Source organism: Apodemus sylvaticus, chromosome 22 (assembly GCF_947179515.1).
Source record: "Apodemus sylvaticus chromosome 22, mApoSyl1.1, whole genome shotgun sequence".
Lineage (NCBI taxonomy): Eukaryota > Metazoa > Chordata > Mammalia > Rodentia > Muridae > Apodemus > Apodemus sylvaticus.
Window position 1 is genome coordinate 26,099,658 of NC_067493.1, and position 16,734 is coordinate 26,116,391.

The following is a 16,734-nucleotide window of genomic DNA, read 5'->3' on the forward strand; positions in this document are numbered from 1 at the left end:
ACATTAAAAACATTTTTTTTTCTGTGTGCATTGCTGTTTTGCCTGCATGCACGCTGGTGTGAGGGTGTCGGAACTGTAGCTACAGACAGGTGTGAGCTGCCACGTGTGTGCTGGGAGTTGGACCTGGGTCTTCTGGAAGAGCAGGCAGTGCTTGCAACTGCTGAGCCATCTCTCCAGCCCCTACAATTACGTTTTTTTTTTTTTTACTCTGTGCATAGTACATACTTGGTGGCCAGAAGAACAATGTGTAGAGTCTCTCCTGGACCGTGTGGAGGATGGGATCGAACTCAGGTATTCAAGTTTGGCCGCAAGCACCTTTACCTGCTCAGTCACCCTCCCTGCTTTCTCCACTTTAGACACTCCTTGTAACTTTTCCTTCAAGGACTCCCCCCCAGAAAAGGGTTTCACTGACCAAATACACTACTACTTAATCAAATTTAGCATATTTCCTGTCCCCTTGCCACATCTACCTCCTTTTTTTCTTTTTTAAGATAAGGTCTTACTATCTAAGGCTCGGGCTGACTTCAAATTTGCCATGTGTATGAACCAGGCTTCAAACCTGTTGTCAGCTGCCAGGGTGTGTGACTTCAGACCTGGCTTTTGCCATATCTTTTGGATTATGAAATTTGTCCATCACAGTGAGTATGTAATGCACAGGTGTAAGAAAATCTCCAATCTGAATAAGCTTCTGGTGATGAGAGAGGAAACTCCCAGACCTCATACCTATGTGTGTGAACCTTAGCCATCATTACTAGTGTTGAGACCAAGCAAGGATACAGGGTTCTCTGTGGAAAGTACTGGAACAGAGGGCAGAAACTTTCCCAGCCTGTGATGACCGTTTCTGATGTTCATCTTTGAAACTACAGATCCCGAAAGGCAGAGCTGGGGGCAGGGCTAGTCCCCTGCTCTACAGGAGAGTCAAGGAAACAGGCTAGCCAGGCCCACTGGAGTGGGCATCTTGCCTACCACACCTACTCTAGCAAGTGTTCCTTTGACACAGGGACAAGGCAGCCTGGGGCGGGGGCGGGGAACATTCCCTGCTGTTTGGCCTAGGAGTAAGACAACTAAGAACTTCTCCTATCGCTCCAGGCTGTTTCCCAACCTGGCAGCTTCCTCCAGCCATCCAGAGCTCTGAAACCCACAGCTCTATAAAGGGCCTCTGCCCTTGGGCCATAGTGCAAGGAAGGAGATGCCTCAGGCAGTTGCATGAACTGAAAGACAGGTCGGTCAGGAAACCACTGCCCAGCCGATCAGGAGTGAGTCTACCTAGCCACAGAGAAGCCGATGTGTATCTAGTTTCTAAGAACACAAGGCCTCGGGGTTGCGGATGGACAGAGCCAAGTGGATATGAAGGCCACCCCGGAAGAGAACAGCAAGAACTGTGTCCCCACTCCCATGCCCTTTCTATAGGCTGTGTCCTGACCAATAACCTGGGGGTTTAGGTCGGTGGTAGAGTGCCTAGCTTGAATGCATAAGGCCCTGGTACGATAACTAAAGATAAAGCAGGATGGTATTCACCAACCTATCTGCCCATTATCGCCTTACACACGCCTTTATGGCTTATGCGCTAGGCTTTGTTCTGAGCACTTCACACTCATTTTATCTCCGCAACGCCTTTTCTCAGACTAGAACACTGATGAGAGGCTAAGTCATTCGCCCAAGATCACACAGCTGCAGCTCCCGAAAGCAGATCATGTCCATCCTATAGACAGGTCACTGGTTCCCTCACGAGGGTTGCGTGGAAACGAGATCAAACCACAGAGCAAAGGCATGGGACGGAGAGGAAGCTATGCGTGAGCCTCGGATTCCAGCCTTCGTGCTCTTCAGGGAAGAAATGGCCGAAGAGGTTGAGGGTCCTGCCTAAGCCGAGAGGTGTGACTAGTAGGCAAAAAGACCAATGGCAACGTAGGGGGCAGGGTCTACGGGAGAAATGCCAATAGCAGTCGGGAGGCAGAGACGGCCCTGGTATGGGCGGGGTCTTCGGGGTGCCGGCCAATAGCAGTGCGGGGGCGGAGCCTAAGTGCTGGGAGGACGGCTGGGGTGGGGCCTGAGGGCGGTGGGCCTATGGCGGTGTGGGGGTGGGGCCTGAAGGCGAGCGGGCGGGTGCGCGGAGGGGGCGGCGGCAGCGGCGGTGAACAAAGAGGCGGCGGGCGCAGGCGGCCGAGCGGAGCCGAGCAGAGCCGAGCCGGGCCGAGCCGGGCCGAGCCGGGCCGGGCCGGGGCCCCTAGTAGCAGGCACTATGAGGGCAGCTGAGCAGGGGTCGACGGGTCCCTGAGCCTAGTGCATCCGGCAGCGAGGGAAGCCCGGCGCAGCGGCCGCCCGCCCGCCATGGCCGGGGTCAGCTACGCGGCGCCCTGGTGGGTGAGCCTCCTGCACCGGCTGCCGCACTTCGACCTGCGGTGGGAGGCCACTAGCAGCCAATTCCGGCCCGAGGACGCCGACTACCAGCAGGTGACGCGCGCCCCCGGGTGCGGGGTCAGGGGCCCCGGGTCATGGCCCCTCCCAAGGAGCAGGCGCTTCCCCATCCCCTTTCATTTTAGGGGTCGCCTCCTGTTCACTGATAACCTTTCCAGGGATTAACGTCGAACGCCCCCTTGAAGGTGTTCAGCCCCTCCGTGTCTTTAGGGCCTTTTATCTGGATTGACAGAGCTGCCTCCCTCTCCTGATAGACCCCCTCTGATCCGATGGGTTCCTGGCAGGCCCATCTTCATCCTTTGGGCAGTCAGCTGCTCCCCAGCAGAGCCCCCGCTAGCTGAGGCTGGAACCCTGGGTTCTGGCAGAAGGGTATTCCTCGTCTTCTCCCCTCAGCTAGGGAATCCCGGTGCCAGACTGTTGGTGGGTGAGGAGCCTGGGCCATGGCCAGCCTTCTGTGGCTGCTAATGACCCCTTGCTTCACGGTCAGGCTGTGGGATGTACACAGCGTGTCGCGTGGTTGTGGGAAACCAGGGTGCCAGCAGTCTCTCAACCCAGGGTGGAAAATAAGGCCTGGCTGAAGTGGGGCGAGTGGGCCTCCATCTGGGCTGGGGGCCATGGGGCACTTGGCAGCCTTCTCCCCGCGGAGCCCTTGAGTCTGGCGTCCTGCCAAGTCCCAGCACCACCCCCACCCCTACTACTGAACCACTGTCATTTGAGTGCGGAGCAGGGGGACTGGGGCTGTGGGCTTTTCCTTCCTGCTCCAGATTCCAGAAAGAAAAAAAAAAAAAAAAAAAAAAGAGAGAATGATCAACCCACTTGGTCACCCACCGAGCACTTCAGAGTTTCTGTCCAGGGACTCCTGGGACAGTAGCCCTGGGAATGAAGTCCTCCCAGGGCTGTGCCAAATATCTCTGTCGCCATCCTCATCTTACTGAAGTTGAGGGCGAGAGAGCACAGGGTGGTCCCTGCTCCCACTGTCTGCCTACCTGACCCCAGCCAGCGCCAGCCACTGATGGCGTTCCTGAGGAGATTGGGACATGTGTGAGGGCAAAGCCTGAGCCCTGAGAGACAGCAAGGAGATGCAAGACCCGGACTTCACCTGGGGATTTTGGGGGGGAAGACCAGTCCTGGTGGGGTTGGAGGGACACATGTAGTTTTTTTTTTTTACTGTGCAATGGTATTGTTGTGTTCTTTCCTGGAAAAACTGTATGAGCTATTATTCTTGGAAAGTTGCCTCCTTAGGGTTGGCCTGATGGTCCGTTTTGATGGTCCGCTGGCGCATGGCGCCGCCAGGTAGCATTTCCTGAGGTCGGTGGGCTGCCACCTGCTCCTGCTGCAGGTAGAACTTGCTGTCACTTTTCTGCCACAGTTTCAACAGGGAGAGAGAGGGTGAGGGTTCAGTCCCTGCAGCTCTTGGGACTGCTGCAGGTAATCTGAAGGTAGTGAGTGGTTCAGGCCCAGCTTTGTAAGGTCTTTGGGCCCGCAGCTCTGTGGCCCCAGTTGAGCCTGGTCCTGCCCGCTTTGGCTGCTCCGCTGTGGGAGGCCTCTGACTCACTCTCCCTCCTGCCTCCTCTCCCAGGAGCAGAATTAGCCACTGAATAATTCACGGTGTGGAACCCAGCCTGGCTCCAGCCCCCGCCGCCTCCGCTCCCTCCTGAAGCCAAGGCTGTGGATGTGTGTGGTGCCCCTGCCCTTGCTGAGCTGAGGCTTTAGGTCTCTCTGAGCCTCGTCACTTTGTCTTGGAATTGGGACTGATGGTTTTGCAGGATCACCTGTAGGGAGAAAGGCAGGAGCTCCCTTTCTGGGCTGGTGGGTAATGGCTTCTCATGGGCTCCATCCCGGCTTCCCTGGTGAGGTATGCTAACTGTGTGTGTGTGTGTGTGTGTGTGTGTGTGCTTGCATACACATGCATGTTGGGGTGGCTGTCCTGTCCTGGGGGTACCCTCTCAGCAATCTGCCCTGCCCTTACCTGAACTGTGTCCCTCTAGGGAAGAAAGCCACCGCTGCTCCCAGCACGGAGATACCAGGCTGGCCTTCTGCTTTCTCTGACACTCATGGCCCGCTGACTGGAGCCTGATGGAACCCACAATTAGACCCCTAGTCAAGCCCTGTGTGGAGCTGCCTGTTCTTGCCTCCTTTCACACAGGGCCGTGCAGCTGTCTGTATTGTACACACTAATGCTTAGCCTCAGTCAGGGAGCCTATACCCATACCTCCTGAGGTCCACAGCAGGAATGGACTGGCTGTTGCAAGGGTATCTCAGACCCTGCTGCTGCCTGGACTGGTGAGAAACCAGAACAGAGCCAATGTATATATATAAAACCAGCATAGGGTATCACCATGCCATGTAGCTGTTACCCAGGAGATGGTGGGAGGTTGCACATTGTAGTGTTAAAACTGAAGGTCTCTGAGCATGATTGGTCCCCTCCTAGACGCCTGGAACTGTGCTGAGTAGAAGGACCACCCGGAGTCAAGTCACTTGGTGGAAGTTCATTTTATCTTCATGACTGTAGGGCCTCTACCAGTCTGGTCTGCTTCTGTACTGGTTTCTTACCCCAGGAGCTGTTGGTTAGTTTCCTTCGGTGTTGGGTCCTCCCCAGCACTCCTTAGCCCTCACACACACACACACACACACACACACACACACACACACACACACTTACTTCTCTGGGGTACCTGGATTTTAGAAGCATCTGTGTGGATAGGTGTATTCACCTCACGAGGAAGAACAGAAGTCCTAGCAGTAGACAGAGCAGGACCCAGAGGCTCTGGGGCCTGACATGGCCGGTGGCCAGCTTGTCCTGACTGAAGTCTTAATCGTCATTTGGTCCTGTCCTGGCTGCCTGAAGTCCCTAGACTTGAGCGTCCGACTCCTCTGAGAGTAAAGTATTGACACCTTCTGATCTCATTCTGGTGTGGGGTAAATACCTGCTTTCTTACCCTCTCTCAGCCCTCATGACACTCCTTCTGTTCAGTTCACCCTCTGTCTCCGATCTCTGTATGTCTGGTTCACTGTCTGCTAGTTCAAGGCAGGCCCGGAGCTGTTTGCAGATGGAGAGCTGTTCTTGTTAATGATGGGGTCCAGAGCAGGGTTTGTGGGCCTTGGTAGTCTGAGAGGGCTTCCTGGAGGAGGTATTGCCTAGCCTGCCATGGAGACTACTAGCTGAGGCTTGGGTCTCGCTAACTTTCTCTCTGACTCACTGTGCAACCAGCCCAGTCACACAGAAGGCCAGTGGCACGCTAGCCATCCAGATAGCTGGTAGCATTCGCCTGCTATTTAGCCAGCCTGTGGGACCATTTCCCATCAGTCCCGAGGCTCAGATGCCTGATAAGACTTATGGCCAGCCAGGCATGGCTGTGCAAACCTGTCATCCGAGCTACTCAGGAGGCAAGTTCAAAACCACCCAGGCCTGAGGAATGGGTTCAAAACCAGCATTTAACAGATCCTATTTTTTTTAAATGGGATGAGGGGTGGGGACAGGGAATGCAGCTTATTAGCGCTTGCCTAGCTCTGGGTTTGATCTGCGGTAACATCAATTAAACGGGAGGGCGGAACCTAGGTAGCGTAGTCAGGGCTTGAGAAGGACCCCTAAATAACGGGAACAAAGTAGGGGAAAACATGTGGGGAATCCCAGGTAAGTTGGCTCAGAGCCCCTCTGTCCGCATGGCACAGGGGAACATGCTGTCTAGGAGGCTCTGGGCGCCTGTGTCACAGGCCACTATTTAGGCTCTAGTTGAATAGCCCTTGGGACCAGAGATCTGCTCCCAGAGCTTGCAGCTGGCTCGTGACAGCCGGGCCCCTCAGCGTACAAGGTCGGCGGCATGGCAGGCAGGTTGGCAGCTTGGCTGTGTCCTCTGGGCAGGGCTGGCTTCATTGTCATCCTCCTGACTACTCAGGAAATGAGCTCCGTCTGAAAAAAGCAGCCTTATCGCCTGCTTCCAGCTTACACAGGCAGTGCACATCTATGGGACACTGGGAGCGGGGGGTGGGGGGGTGGGGGGGACCATGCGGAGATAAAGGAGCCACCCAGCTGGAGTTCATCCACACATTTGCATTTTTGGGATGATGCCACTTGAAACCAGAGTTGTATTGCATACCGCCATGTTTCTTTCCATCTTTTCCTTCCTCCTTCACCCCTACCCCCACCCCAGTGCTGGAGATCAGACCCAGAGCCTGGCTGGCGCTAGGCACGCTGTCTGCCACTAAGGCACACACCGAGCTCTGTCTCGTTTTTAAAAATTGTTCGTTTTTTGAAGTGTGTGTGTGTGTGTGTGTGTGTGTGTGTGTGTGTGTGTGAGTGATGTATGTGGGCATGTTCAGCACATGTGTACATGAGCCCTGTTTGAAGTAGGAGTCTCTTGTCATCTGCCCATGCCTGTGCCAGGCTAGCTGGCTGGCAAACTTCTGGGCATTCTCCTGTCTCTGCCTCCCATCTCACTATCCACAGGAGTGCTGGGATTTCAGATGGGCACTACCGAATTCAACTTTATCTCCGTTCTGGAGATCTGAACTCAAGTTGTTACTCAGAAGGGTTTAGTACCCACCGAGCCATCTCATGCAAGGGCCTAAGGGCCGTCCTTGAACCCAGGATGTTAAGGATGAGCTGGTCTCTACCGCATCAGTACCCTGCCTGGAGCTAACTGGAGTCTTCTACAGCACCCTCTGGGTGGAGCTGACGGCACAGGAGCCCTGTAGATGGAACCCAGAGCTTCATGCATTCTAGGCAGGTGTTCTACCAACGGAGCTCCAGCTCTCGCCTTGTTTTGACTCTCAGTGCTTCTGAGTGATTCCCAGCGTGTCATCGTGCTGACCAGAGCTCTGAAGTTGCAAATGAGAAAAGGCCCCATTCAGACCCCTTCTACACCGCCACTCTGCTCTCCCCAAGACTAGGGCTAGGTAGAACCTTCTGGAGCAACCCCTGGGTGGGAGATGATGGTATAAGGAACAGGGCCCCTGTAGTAAGGGAAGCAGGCAAGTCCCTACCAGACAGGCTCACTCGGCAGTGTGTGCTTGTGCATTGTGGCTAATTACTGAATCCCAGGGGAGTATCATGGACCAAGTCTGAACCAGTAGTTACGTGTGGCCAGGGATGGCGAGACTGTGACCCTGAACCGTAGCATCCTCTCTATTCAGGGTGGGTGGCCGGGGCCACACTGCCTAGATCTGGAAAATGCTATGCCCTTTGGTCAGGTCCTGTGTTCAGCTGTGCTGCCTCTGTAGGAGCCTCGGACAGTACCACGATCAGCTCTGCCGCCATCTCTGGCCATGCAGTCTTGGGCCCTCCAGAAGTCCCAAGAAGAAGAAGCTTTAAGAAAGCTTCTAGTTAGGCAGTGGTGGCCTTTAATCCCAGATGCAGACAGATCTCTGAGTTCAAAGTCAGCCTCGTGGAGTTTGGGACAGCCAGGGCCACACAGAGAAATCCTGTCTTGGAAGACAAAAATGAAGAAGGCTTCTGCTAGGGAGGTGCAGTGGTGTATGCCTATGGTCCTAGCACTTGGTTGGCTGAGGCAGAAATACCATGAGTTTGAGGCCAGCATGGCTGCATATCCTGTCTCAAAAGCAAGCGAATGGACCATTGAGATGGCTCTGTGGGTGAAGCACTTGGTGCACAGGCCTGAAGACCTGAATTTGGACCCTCGATCTCACGTAAAGGGGAAGTAAAAGCCTACCTCACAAGGTTGCTCTCTGATTTCCAGTGTATAGTGGCATACATGGCTCCAGACATACATAACGAATTTAAATATAACGATAACATTAAAACAACAAAATGTGTTTTGTAGCTTGCTCACATGGTCGTGTGTTTGCTTAGCCTCGTTCAGACCCGCAGAAACCAGAGTAGTGGTGCACACCTGTAATCCCGGCGCTTGGAGGTGGAGGCAGCGGATCAGGAAGTCAAGGCTACCCACCCCTACATAGGGAGTTTGAGGCCAACCTGGGCTGTGTGTGACCCTGTCTCCTGACAAACACAAAAATCAAATCCAAAGGTTCCTGGGTCGAGGTTGGGGTCAGACTTCCCCAAGGCTGTTCTGAGCTGTCTCCAGGGATGTGCTACTCCCTCCGGCTTCCTGCTAGGCTCAACTGGCTGTGAGACCCTCTGCCGATCCCTTTCCCTTCTGCCTCACCCGGTGTGGCACCCTGCTGCCCGGGGCCCATGCTAGGTCACTCGGCCATTACCTGGGGCTCTTGGTCATCCTCTGGGGGAGCTGTGTGCTCTGTTTCCCTGACCCCTAGGCACCAACTCAAGGGACTTATGTTGTTCATTTCTAAACTCTTTTCTAGGGAAGTCCTTTCCTCGAGTAGTATTGGAGTTGGGCATTTTTGTCCTCCCGAGAGGACATGGACTGGGGCTCCTGGCCTCGAGCTGCTGTGGGTTCCCTTGCTACATCCACCCTTCACCCAAGGCAGTTCTGAGTAGGCCTAAAAGAGGAACCTTGCAATGGAGCCAGGGCCTTGGGGTCAGGGAGATGGGAAATACTTCACATGGTCAAAACCAGATCATACTGGACTTGAAGCCCCTTGCATAGCTCTGTCAAACTGGGGTGCACATATCTATCTATTAGTGGTTTCTGGTGTCCTTGATCCAGGGTGGTTGACTGCTGTAGTCCAGAACAGAGAAGCTCTGATGGACACCCTGGGAACTGTGTCAGAGGGCTGGAGCCACTTGCCTTGCTGGAGATGGAGACACAGGGACACTTTCCCGAGGGTTCCCTGAGCTGAGGCTCAAGGAGGGACTTGCCAGCGTATCTGACAGTGGATGCTTCTAGAATGAAGCCGGAGGGACACTAGGGTATGACTCCATAGCCCTGGGTACCTCGACTAAAAATCTCAGGGTAGGAGAACAGCCGTAGTAAGTTGGTCCCCCTTCCCCCCTCACCCCCTCCCCGTTTCCCCCTTACCCCAACTCTGCACAGCAGCCATCAACTGAGTTCGCTCTCTCTCGGCCCTGCCACGAACTCACTGTCATGGAATTTGTGAAACCCAAGCCTGGCCCGCTGGAAAATCTGTTTTTAATTTCTGGCCGGCATCACCGGTTGCTCAGCCCAGTGTGTTGGGGGTGGGGGCCCCCGTGGTCATGTAGCCAGCTCAGCACCCTGGCAGCCCATCGGGATAGCGGGTGGAGAACCCGGGATCCCCGCCGTGGGGCCGAGAGTGGGCTTCCTGGCTAGCACTGGATGTCTGAAGACGCAGATGGGCTGGCTCCAGTTAGTGGTCTGGGGACCCCCAAGCCTCAGCCTCAGGGACTCTGGTCTGTGGCTCATACGTGCTGAGCCAGCTGTATGCATACTCAGTTACTTATGTATCCCGCGTGATCCCCGGGCATGGGCCCAGCCTGGTGGGTCCTCCCCTTCCCTCACTCTGGCCCACGACTGTGGAACCTTAGCCTCAGCCAGCTTTTGGGATAATAGCACCCTCCCCACACACCACCTCATATTTTATCTCTTTCCACTGGCAGATATAGGGTTACCAGTGGAAGCTCTGTGCACAAGGAAGAGGGTACCATTCCCCTGCCTTCTCTCATTCTTGCACCCTGGATCCTTTCCTCTCCCTGACCCCTTCCTGGGCTCTGTAGCCCAGGCCGCCACAGGGCTACAGGGCCGTCTTTGAGCCCTGACTCTCCTCGGGTGCTCAGCCAGGCAGGAGCCCATGACCCCACAGTGGTAGTGTATGTGACCCACTTCTACTTCCTGTTTCCCATGGCCACTGAGCTGTGCTGTTGGGGTCTTTAGAGCCCTCTGGTGGCCCAGGAGCAATGGACTCTGGGCCTACATCCTTAGTCCACTCTGGTGATTTATCCCTACTCCGGGCAGACAGACGGGACTCTGGTGGCTCATCTCTGTCTAGGAAGGTTATGGCTTTATGCTCCCTCTAGATGACTGTCCAGACGCTTCCACAGTGCTGTGCTGGCTAGTCTCATGTCATCTTGCCTCACAAACTAAAGGTATCTGAAAGGAGGGGACCTAAGTTAAGGAAATCCCTCCTAAGCTCTGGCGGTAAGGTGCTTTCTTAATTAGTTATTGATAGGGGAGGACCTAGCCTATTGTTGGTGGTACCATCCCTGGGCTGGTGGTCCTGGGTTCTCTAGGAAAACAGGCTGAGCAAGCCAGGGGAAGCAAGCCAGTCAGCAGCTCCCTCCATGGCCTCTGCATCAGCTCCTGCCTCCAGGTTCCAGCCCTGCTTGAGTTCCTGTCCTGACTTCCTCCAGAGAAGGACTACGATCTGGAAATATACGCAGAATATACCTTTCCTCCCCAGCTTGCTTTTTAGTCATGGGTATTTTGCCACAGCAATAAAAGCCCTAACTTAAGACAGATTCCACCTGGAGGTTTTGCTCCTGGCTTTTACATGTATGCATATGTCATGTGACTCATGGGTATTGCATCTGGGGGTGCTGAGGAGTCACAATAGGGGACGACTGGGAGCTGGGGACAACGCTGCCTCCTGCCCACCTTTGCTGGGAGCCTGGTTCCTGTAGCCCACACTGTGGCCAGTAGCCCAGGACAGGACTGAGTGCCTGCCCCACCCGACTGAGCCTCTAGATCACTTTTACCACAGACGGAAAATTCCATGTGGTCAGAGCCTAGCTGCTGAGCGGCATTTCCTATTATCATCCTCAATGGCCTGTGGGCAGTGGTGGCTGCTCTGTCATTGAGTACATTGGCCTAGTGCCCCCGTGGAAGCATGTCCTCTGGGATCTGGCCTCAGGGACCTGGGAGGAAAGTCACACTGTCTCAGTCAGCTGTCCCACAGGGCCTCCCAAGTGTCTGTGCTGATGTGCTTTCCCTAAGTGTAAAGTGGCAGTGTGTGTGTGTGTGTGTGTGTATGTGTGTGTGCCATCCCTTCCATTCCTGGGGCTCAGTTTCAACTGGCTGCCTCTGGCCTCGGGGACCAACCGTGAGCTTTCATTACAGCTGGCCCCATCTGGAAGGAATAGGTTGTACTAGAAAGTTCCCCCCAGCTTCTTGTGATTTGGGGGAGGAGGTTCTCAATTTGTTCCTGCTGTGGTTGAACCCAGTCTCTGGGCACAGGTCCTGGGCAGATTGGAGGATAGTCTCTCCAGAGCGTGCAGTACAGATGTTAGCAGCTTCCCATTCCCTGCACGAGCCTGGCATCACGTTCGAGCACCCTATTGGTGGTATGCAAGCTGACCCCGAGACACGGCTAGAAATGTGGTCAAAAAGAGCTTCCTAGAACAGGCCAGATCAGGATGGGGCAGGGGAGCAGGTGTGGCACTTGGCTGCCCTGAGCATAAGGAGTGGAGAATGTCAGGCACCTGGCATGACTGTCGCTACCTATAGGTCTTGACTAACTTTGAGATTTTTGGGTGACACCCTTTCTTTGAGCCCCAAGGTACCAGTTTTTTTTGGGGGGGTGGCCATAGGATTTCTTTCTTTCTCTTTGGTTCTTCAGACAGGTTTTCTTTGTATGATAGTCCTGAATGCCCTGGGAATCCTCTGTAGAGGCTGCAACTCACAGAAATCCACCTGCCTCTGCCTCCCAAGTGCTTGGATTAAAGGAGTGTGCCACCCACCACTGCCCGCTACCATGGAGTTTCTTAAGGCTAGCTATCTCTCTCTTAACTTTTTCCTTAGACAGGATCTCACTGTGTAGACCAGGCCGGCCTCAAACTCAACAGCGATTTGGCCACCTCTGCCTCCCCAGTGCTGGGGTTAAAGATGTGTACCACCATTCCATAAGAGTATAGGCGCCCTGGGACTCACAAGGCCACCCCATTGATACTAGTATGTGTAGGTACAACTTTGAACAGATGTGTGAGCATAGACTTGAGTGTTTGAATGAAGGCAAGGGTGTGTGCTTTCCCTGGCTATAAACCCCAGTTTATCCAGCTTCCCCACATCCCTCTGAAGACTCGGAGCTTTTTCTAGGGCTCCCTGCAAAGGTAGACTTCAGAGCCTGCATTCCCATCAGCCCGTGTCTTGTCCCAGGGCCCCTCCCCCAGTGATGCTAACTCCGGTTCAGACACTGACCTTATCTGCTCTTTGCCTGCAGACTGGCTAACAGCCCTGCCCATCTTTTCTGTTTGCGTGTGTACATGTGTGTATGTGTGCACCCACGTACATGCCATAGCATGCATGTGGAGGTCAGAGATCAACGTGTAGGAGTTGGGTCTCTCCTTCTGCCATGTGGGTCCTGAAGATTGAACTCGGGTCTTCAGGCTTGACAGCGAGCCTGTACCTGCTGAGCCAGCTCACAGACCAGTGTGGTCACCTCCCCAGGGTCCCTCTCATCCTCTTCTGTGAACTCAGTACCAATAGCACCTCCCTGTGCAAAGGCTGGCACCTGCTGGGTCCCTGTAAGTCCCTGTTGTCTTGTGGCATGTCGTAAGCCTCCCTCTGCAACACAGTAGTGCCATTTGTAAACAGGATTCTCCCCCCTACCCCAGATCCTATCGTGGGACATACCTTACAAAACATGTTTTCTCTTCTAGCAAATGGGAGGATGTGGTCCAACCAAGGAACCACTGGGTGTACAGGCCTGCCCTGGCCGCAGAACCAAAGCCTGGCGCCTACCATGTTTCTGGGATTCATCCCCAGCTCCCTTCCACCAGTGAGGAGGTGTACATTCTAGACATAGGGGCCAAGATGGGGCTGGTTGACATGGGGAGTCCTAGGGTGGCCCTTTGGTACCCAGGGAGAGTGTGGTCAGTTGCTCTCACAGGCCTATACCGTCCTTTGCCTCTATTGGGTGAGGAGGAGACCTACAGAGGATTGGGACCTTTTGTCCATGTCTAGGTGTGAGCAGGTTGATGACAGATGCAGAGGGACTCTAAGGAACACTGTAGTTCAGGCAGGCTGGTGTTAACTCATGGCCGCTGTGCAGGGCCTTGTCTATGTGAGGTCCTTACGACTGGCCTCTGGGCTACAGGCAGGTCCTGGATTCTGTCTCCATTGCCTGCTTCAAGCTGGCCTGCTCCTGTCCCCACCTGTCTGGGTACTCCTGGGTCAGCTCTCCTGGGCTTTGGAGGACTTTCTGATGTAAGCACTTAGGCTCACAGGATGGCTCTGGCACACCCGCACTGTACCAGTTCCCCCCTGTGCCAGGATGGTGGACCTTTATAATATACACAGCAAACATAGCAAGACGCCTCCATGCAGGGCCTTGCAGCACCCAGACGGCCGCAGCTGCAGGTCCAGTGTAGAGAGGCAAGGGGAAGCTGGTGGGGGACAGGATGTGGTGCCCTGGTGGAGCTCTGGCCTTTGCCTGAGGGTTTTTCTGCACTGTGCCACAGAAGCCCAGGCTCCCATGGTCCCTTAGCCTTCTGGGCAGCATCGTGCCTTTAGATCACATAACCCTGGTTCTGGGCCCATGTTATCTGGACAGCACCTTCCTTTCCAGATGGAAAGTGCAGAGGCCTGCCTCGAGGTGTGGGAGCCAGCTGGCTTCTGGGAGAGAAGGGAACGCCATCCTTTTGCTGCCTGGCAACTGTCTCCTGAGAAATGGCCCACTGGGTTGCCAGGACTGTTGACGGAACAGCCTGCGGTCCCCAGGGAGCTGGGCAGAGTTGTTCAGCCTCCATAGCTCCTCTGACTGGCCCCAAGGAGGACACACTTGTCCAAGGGCCGTCAGCCATTCCTCTCTGATGAGGAGAGGTCAGATGGGTCCAGGAGAGGCTCAGAGTCATGGAACCTGGGGACAGTCTGGGTAGGGTCAGAAAAAGTAGCTATCTAGCATCTCCCAGCTGCCTCGGTTGTCCTGTTGATGTTCACCACCACTCTGCTTCTGAAACCCGCACAGGAAGTGAGCTGAGAGCACGCTTCCGCTACTAAGAGAGCTTGTTTACTGGCTTGTCCTTCCTGTCTACTTCTCTAATGTGTGTGCATGGGGGGTGGGGGGAGGAGGTGGGAAGACACATTGCATGGTACACATGTGGAGGTCAGAGTACTTCCGGAGTCGGGGTCCTTTCCCCCTCTACCATGTGGATCCTGAGATTGAACTCAGGGTGTCATGGTACCAGCACCTTTCACAGACCCAGATTTGTTTTTGTTTTTAATGTAAGATTTATTTTTATTTTATATGCATGGGTGTTTGTATGCATGTTGTCTGTGTACCACATGCATGCTTCATACCTCCAGAGGCCAGTAGAGGGCGTGAGATCCCTTCTGATTGTTGTCTCAGACAGTTAGCTGCATGTTGAATTCTTGTCCCTTGGAAGAGCATCTAGTGTTCTTAACCATTGAGCCATCTCTGTAGTCCTAGCTTTTTTTGTTTGTTTGTTTTTGTTTTTTAAAATAGAGTTCTGCTCCATATTCCATAGCTTTGAACTTACTATGTAGCTCAGACTGGACAGCAACTCACAGGAACTCTCTACTTCAGCCCTGGGCTCTGGGATTACAGCCGCGTGCCACCTGACACATGGTTTCTGAAGTTTCTTTACTGGGGAAAGCGCGTGATCAAGCAGACACTTTTCAAGATAGGGTTTCTTTGTATAGTCCTGGCTGTCCTGGAACTCACTCTGTAGACCAGGCTGGCCTCGAACTCAGAAATCCGCCTGCCTCTGCCTCCCAAGTGCTGGGATTAAAGGCGCGAGCCACCACCACCCAGCAGATCAGGCGAACTTAAAAATGCAGACCTGTGCCCCAGGCCCTTATCCCCCAGCGAGCTTATCCTCTCTACCGTCCGCCCGCTCTCAGGCCTTGCTGCTGCTGGGAGCCGCTGCCCTGGCCTGCCTGGCCCTAGACCTCCTCTTCCTGCTCTTCTATTCCTTCTGGCTGTGCTGCCGGCGGAGGAAGACAGATGAGCACCTTGACGCAGACTGTTGCTGCACCGCCTGGTGCGTCATCATCGCCACGCTGGTCTGCAGGTGAGCTGGAGAGGGCTGGACCAGGCCTGAGACTTGTTCCGGAGGGAGGAGCTGGAGCCCTCTACGTGGAGGTGGGGTGGGGTGGGGGCGTGGTTAGAAAGTCGAGAGGATTGGGCGGGGTGTAGGCAGGGCCAGAAGACAGGTGGGACCCAGGGCTTGGAGGACGGGAAGTTTCCTCTAGCTCTGCATCCAATGAGTGTGCCTCCCCTAGCGCTGGCATCGCAGTGGGATTCTACGGCAACGGGGAGACCAGCGATGGCGTTCATAGGGCTACCTACTCACTCCGCCATGCCAACCGCACAGTCGCAGGGGTCCAGGACCGCGTGAGTAGCTGGCTGGGGAGCGGAGCGTCCTGTGTATTCTAGAACCTTCTGTGTGCGTCTGTCTGGTAGTGCAGGTGACAGCTCTGCACCTGGCTCCAGCTTAGATTGCTCCTCTCGAAGGTGTGGGACACGGCTGCAGCCCTGAACCGCACAGCGGAGCCCAACCTGCAGAGCCTGGAGAGGCAGCTGGCCGGGCGGCAGGAGCCGCTGAGGGCTGTGCAGCGGCTGCAGACCCTCCTGGGGACACTGCTGGGCTACACCGCTGCCATCCCCTTTTGGAGGAACCCCGGAGTATCGCTGGAGGTGCTAGCTGAACAGGTGGACCTCTATGACTGGTACAGGTACGCCACGTTTATTTCCCAACCTCCTTCTAGGGTCCACCCCACCTGGGTAGAGCATCATCCTCCTGGAACTACTTTCTACCTGGTCCCTGAGGCCTTTTAGGTTGCCAGTCATAGCGAGAATCCCCGTGGGAGGAGGCACTGTCTTCTTCAAGAAGTGACATCAAGTCAGGCTTGGTGGCATACACCTGTAATTCAAACACTGGGATGGCCGAGGCAAAGGGGCAGGGAGCACCAGACCAGCCTGGGCTAAATAGCCAGACCCTGCCAAAAAAGACACAAGTCCCAGGCTGTTTACCCATATCCATGCCTGGCTAATGCCTGTGTGTGTCCACAGGTGGCTGGGGTACCTGGGCCTGCTACTGCTCGATGTTATCATCTGTCTTCTGGTGCTGGTGGGCCTCATCCGAAGCTCCAAGGGTATCTTGGTTGGGTGAGTCAGAGGGGAAGGTGGGCTCCTGTGGGTCCAGGGATAGAGGGCTGGGCTGCTGGGATGAGGTAACAGCTGTGTCTCCTCCCCGACAGTGAGACTCATGGGGCTCTGGTCACAGGCGTCTCCCCAAGAGCAGCCTTCCCCTCCCTGCAATGCTATACTGCTGTGACCAGTGTCACGAACCACTTTCCTATGGTCATTAGATGTGCACTTCCCTAGGAGAGTCTACACAGGGGGTACTTACTTAAAAGCCACCTGGCCAGATCTCAGAGTGGTGGCGGGGACACCAGGCATCCTGGCTGGGGGCCAGATCTCAGAGTGGTGGCGGGGACACCAGGCATCCTGGCTGGGTTCCAGCCCGGCTCTGCCATTTACCATGTCAGCCACCTTGAGCAAGCGACC

General features: G+C 54.9%; 1 protein-coding gene across 2 annotated transcripts in view; it reads left to right on the plus strand.

The window, feature by feature from the left end:
- The first annotated feature begins 2,104 nt into the window (after positions 1-2,104).
- The window catches only part of Ttyh3 (tweety family member 3), a 28,656-nt gene continuing 14,026 nt past the window's right edge, over positions 2,105-16,734 (plus strand). For both annotated transcript variants that reach the window (XM_052168375.1, XM_052168376.1), the window contains exons 1-5: positions 2,105-2,451; positions 15,066-15,235; positions 15,447-15,558; positions 15,679-15,899; positions 16,237-16,332. In XM_052168375.1, the coding sequence (XP_052024335.1) occupies positions 2,329-2,451; positions 15,066-15,235; positions 15,447-15,558; positions 15,679-15,899; positions 16,237-16,332 (722 nt within the window). In that variant the 5' untranslated portion in view covers positions 2,105-2,328. The remainder of the gene's footprint in view (positions 2,452-15,065; positions 15,236-15,446; positions 15,559-15,678; positions 15,900-16,236; positions 16,333-16,734) is intronic.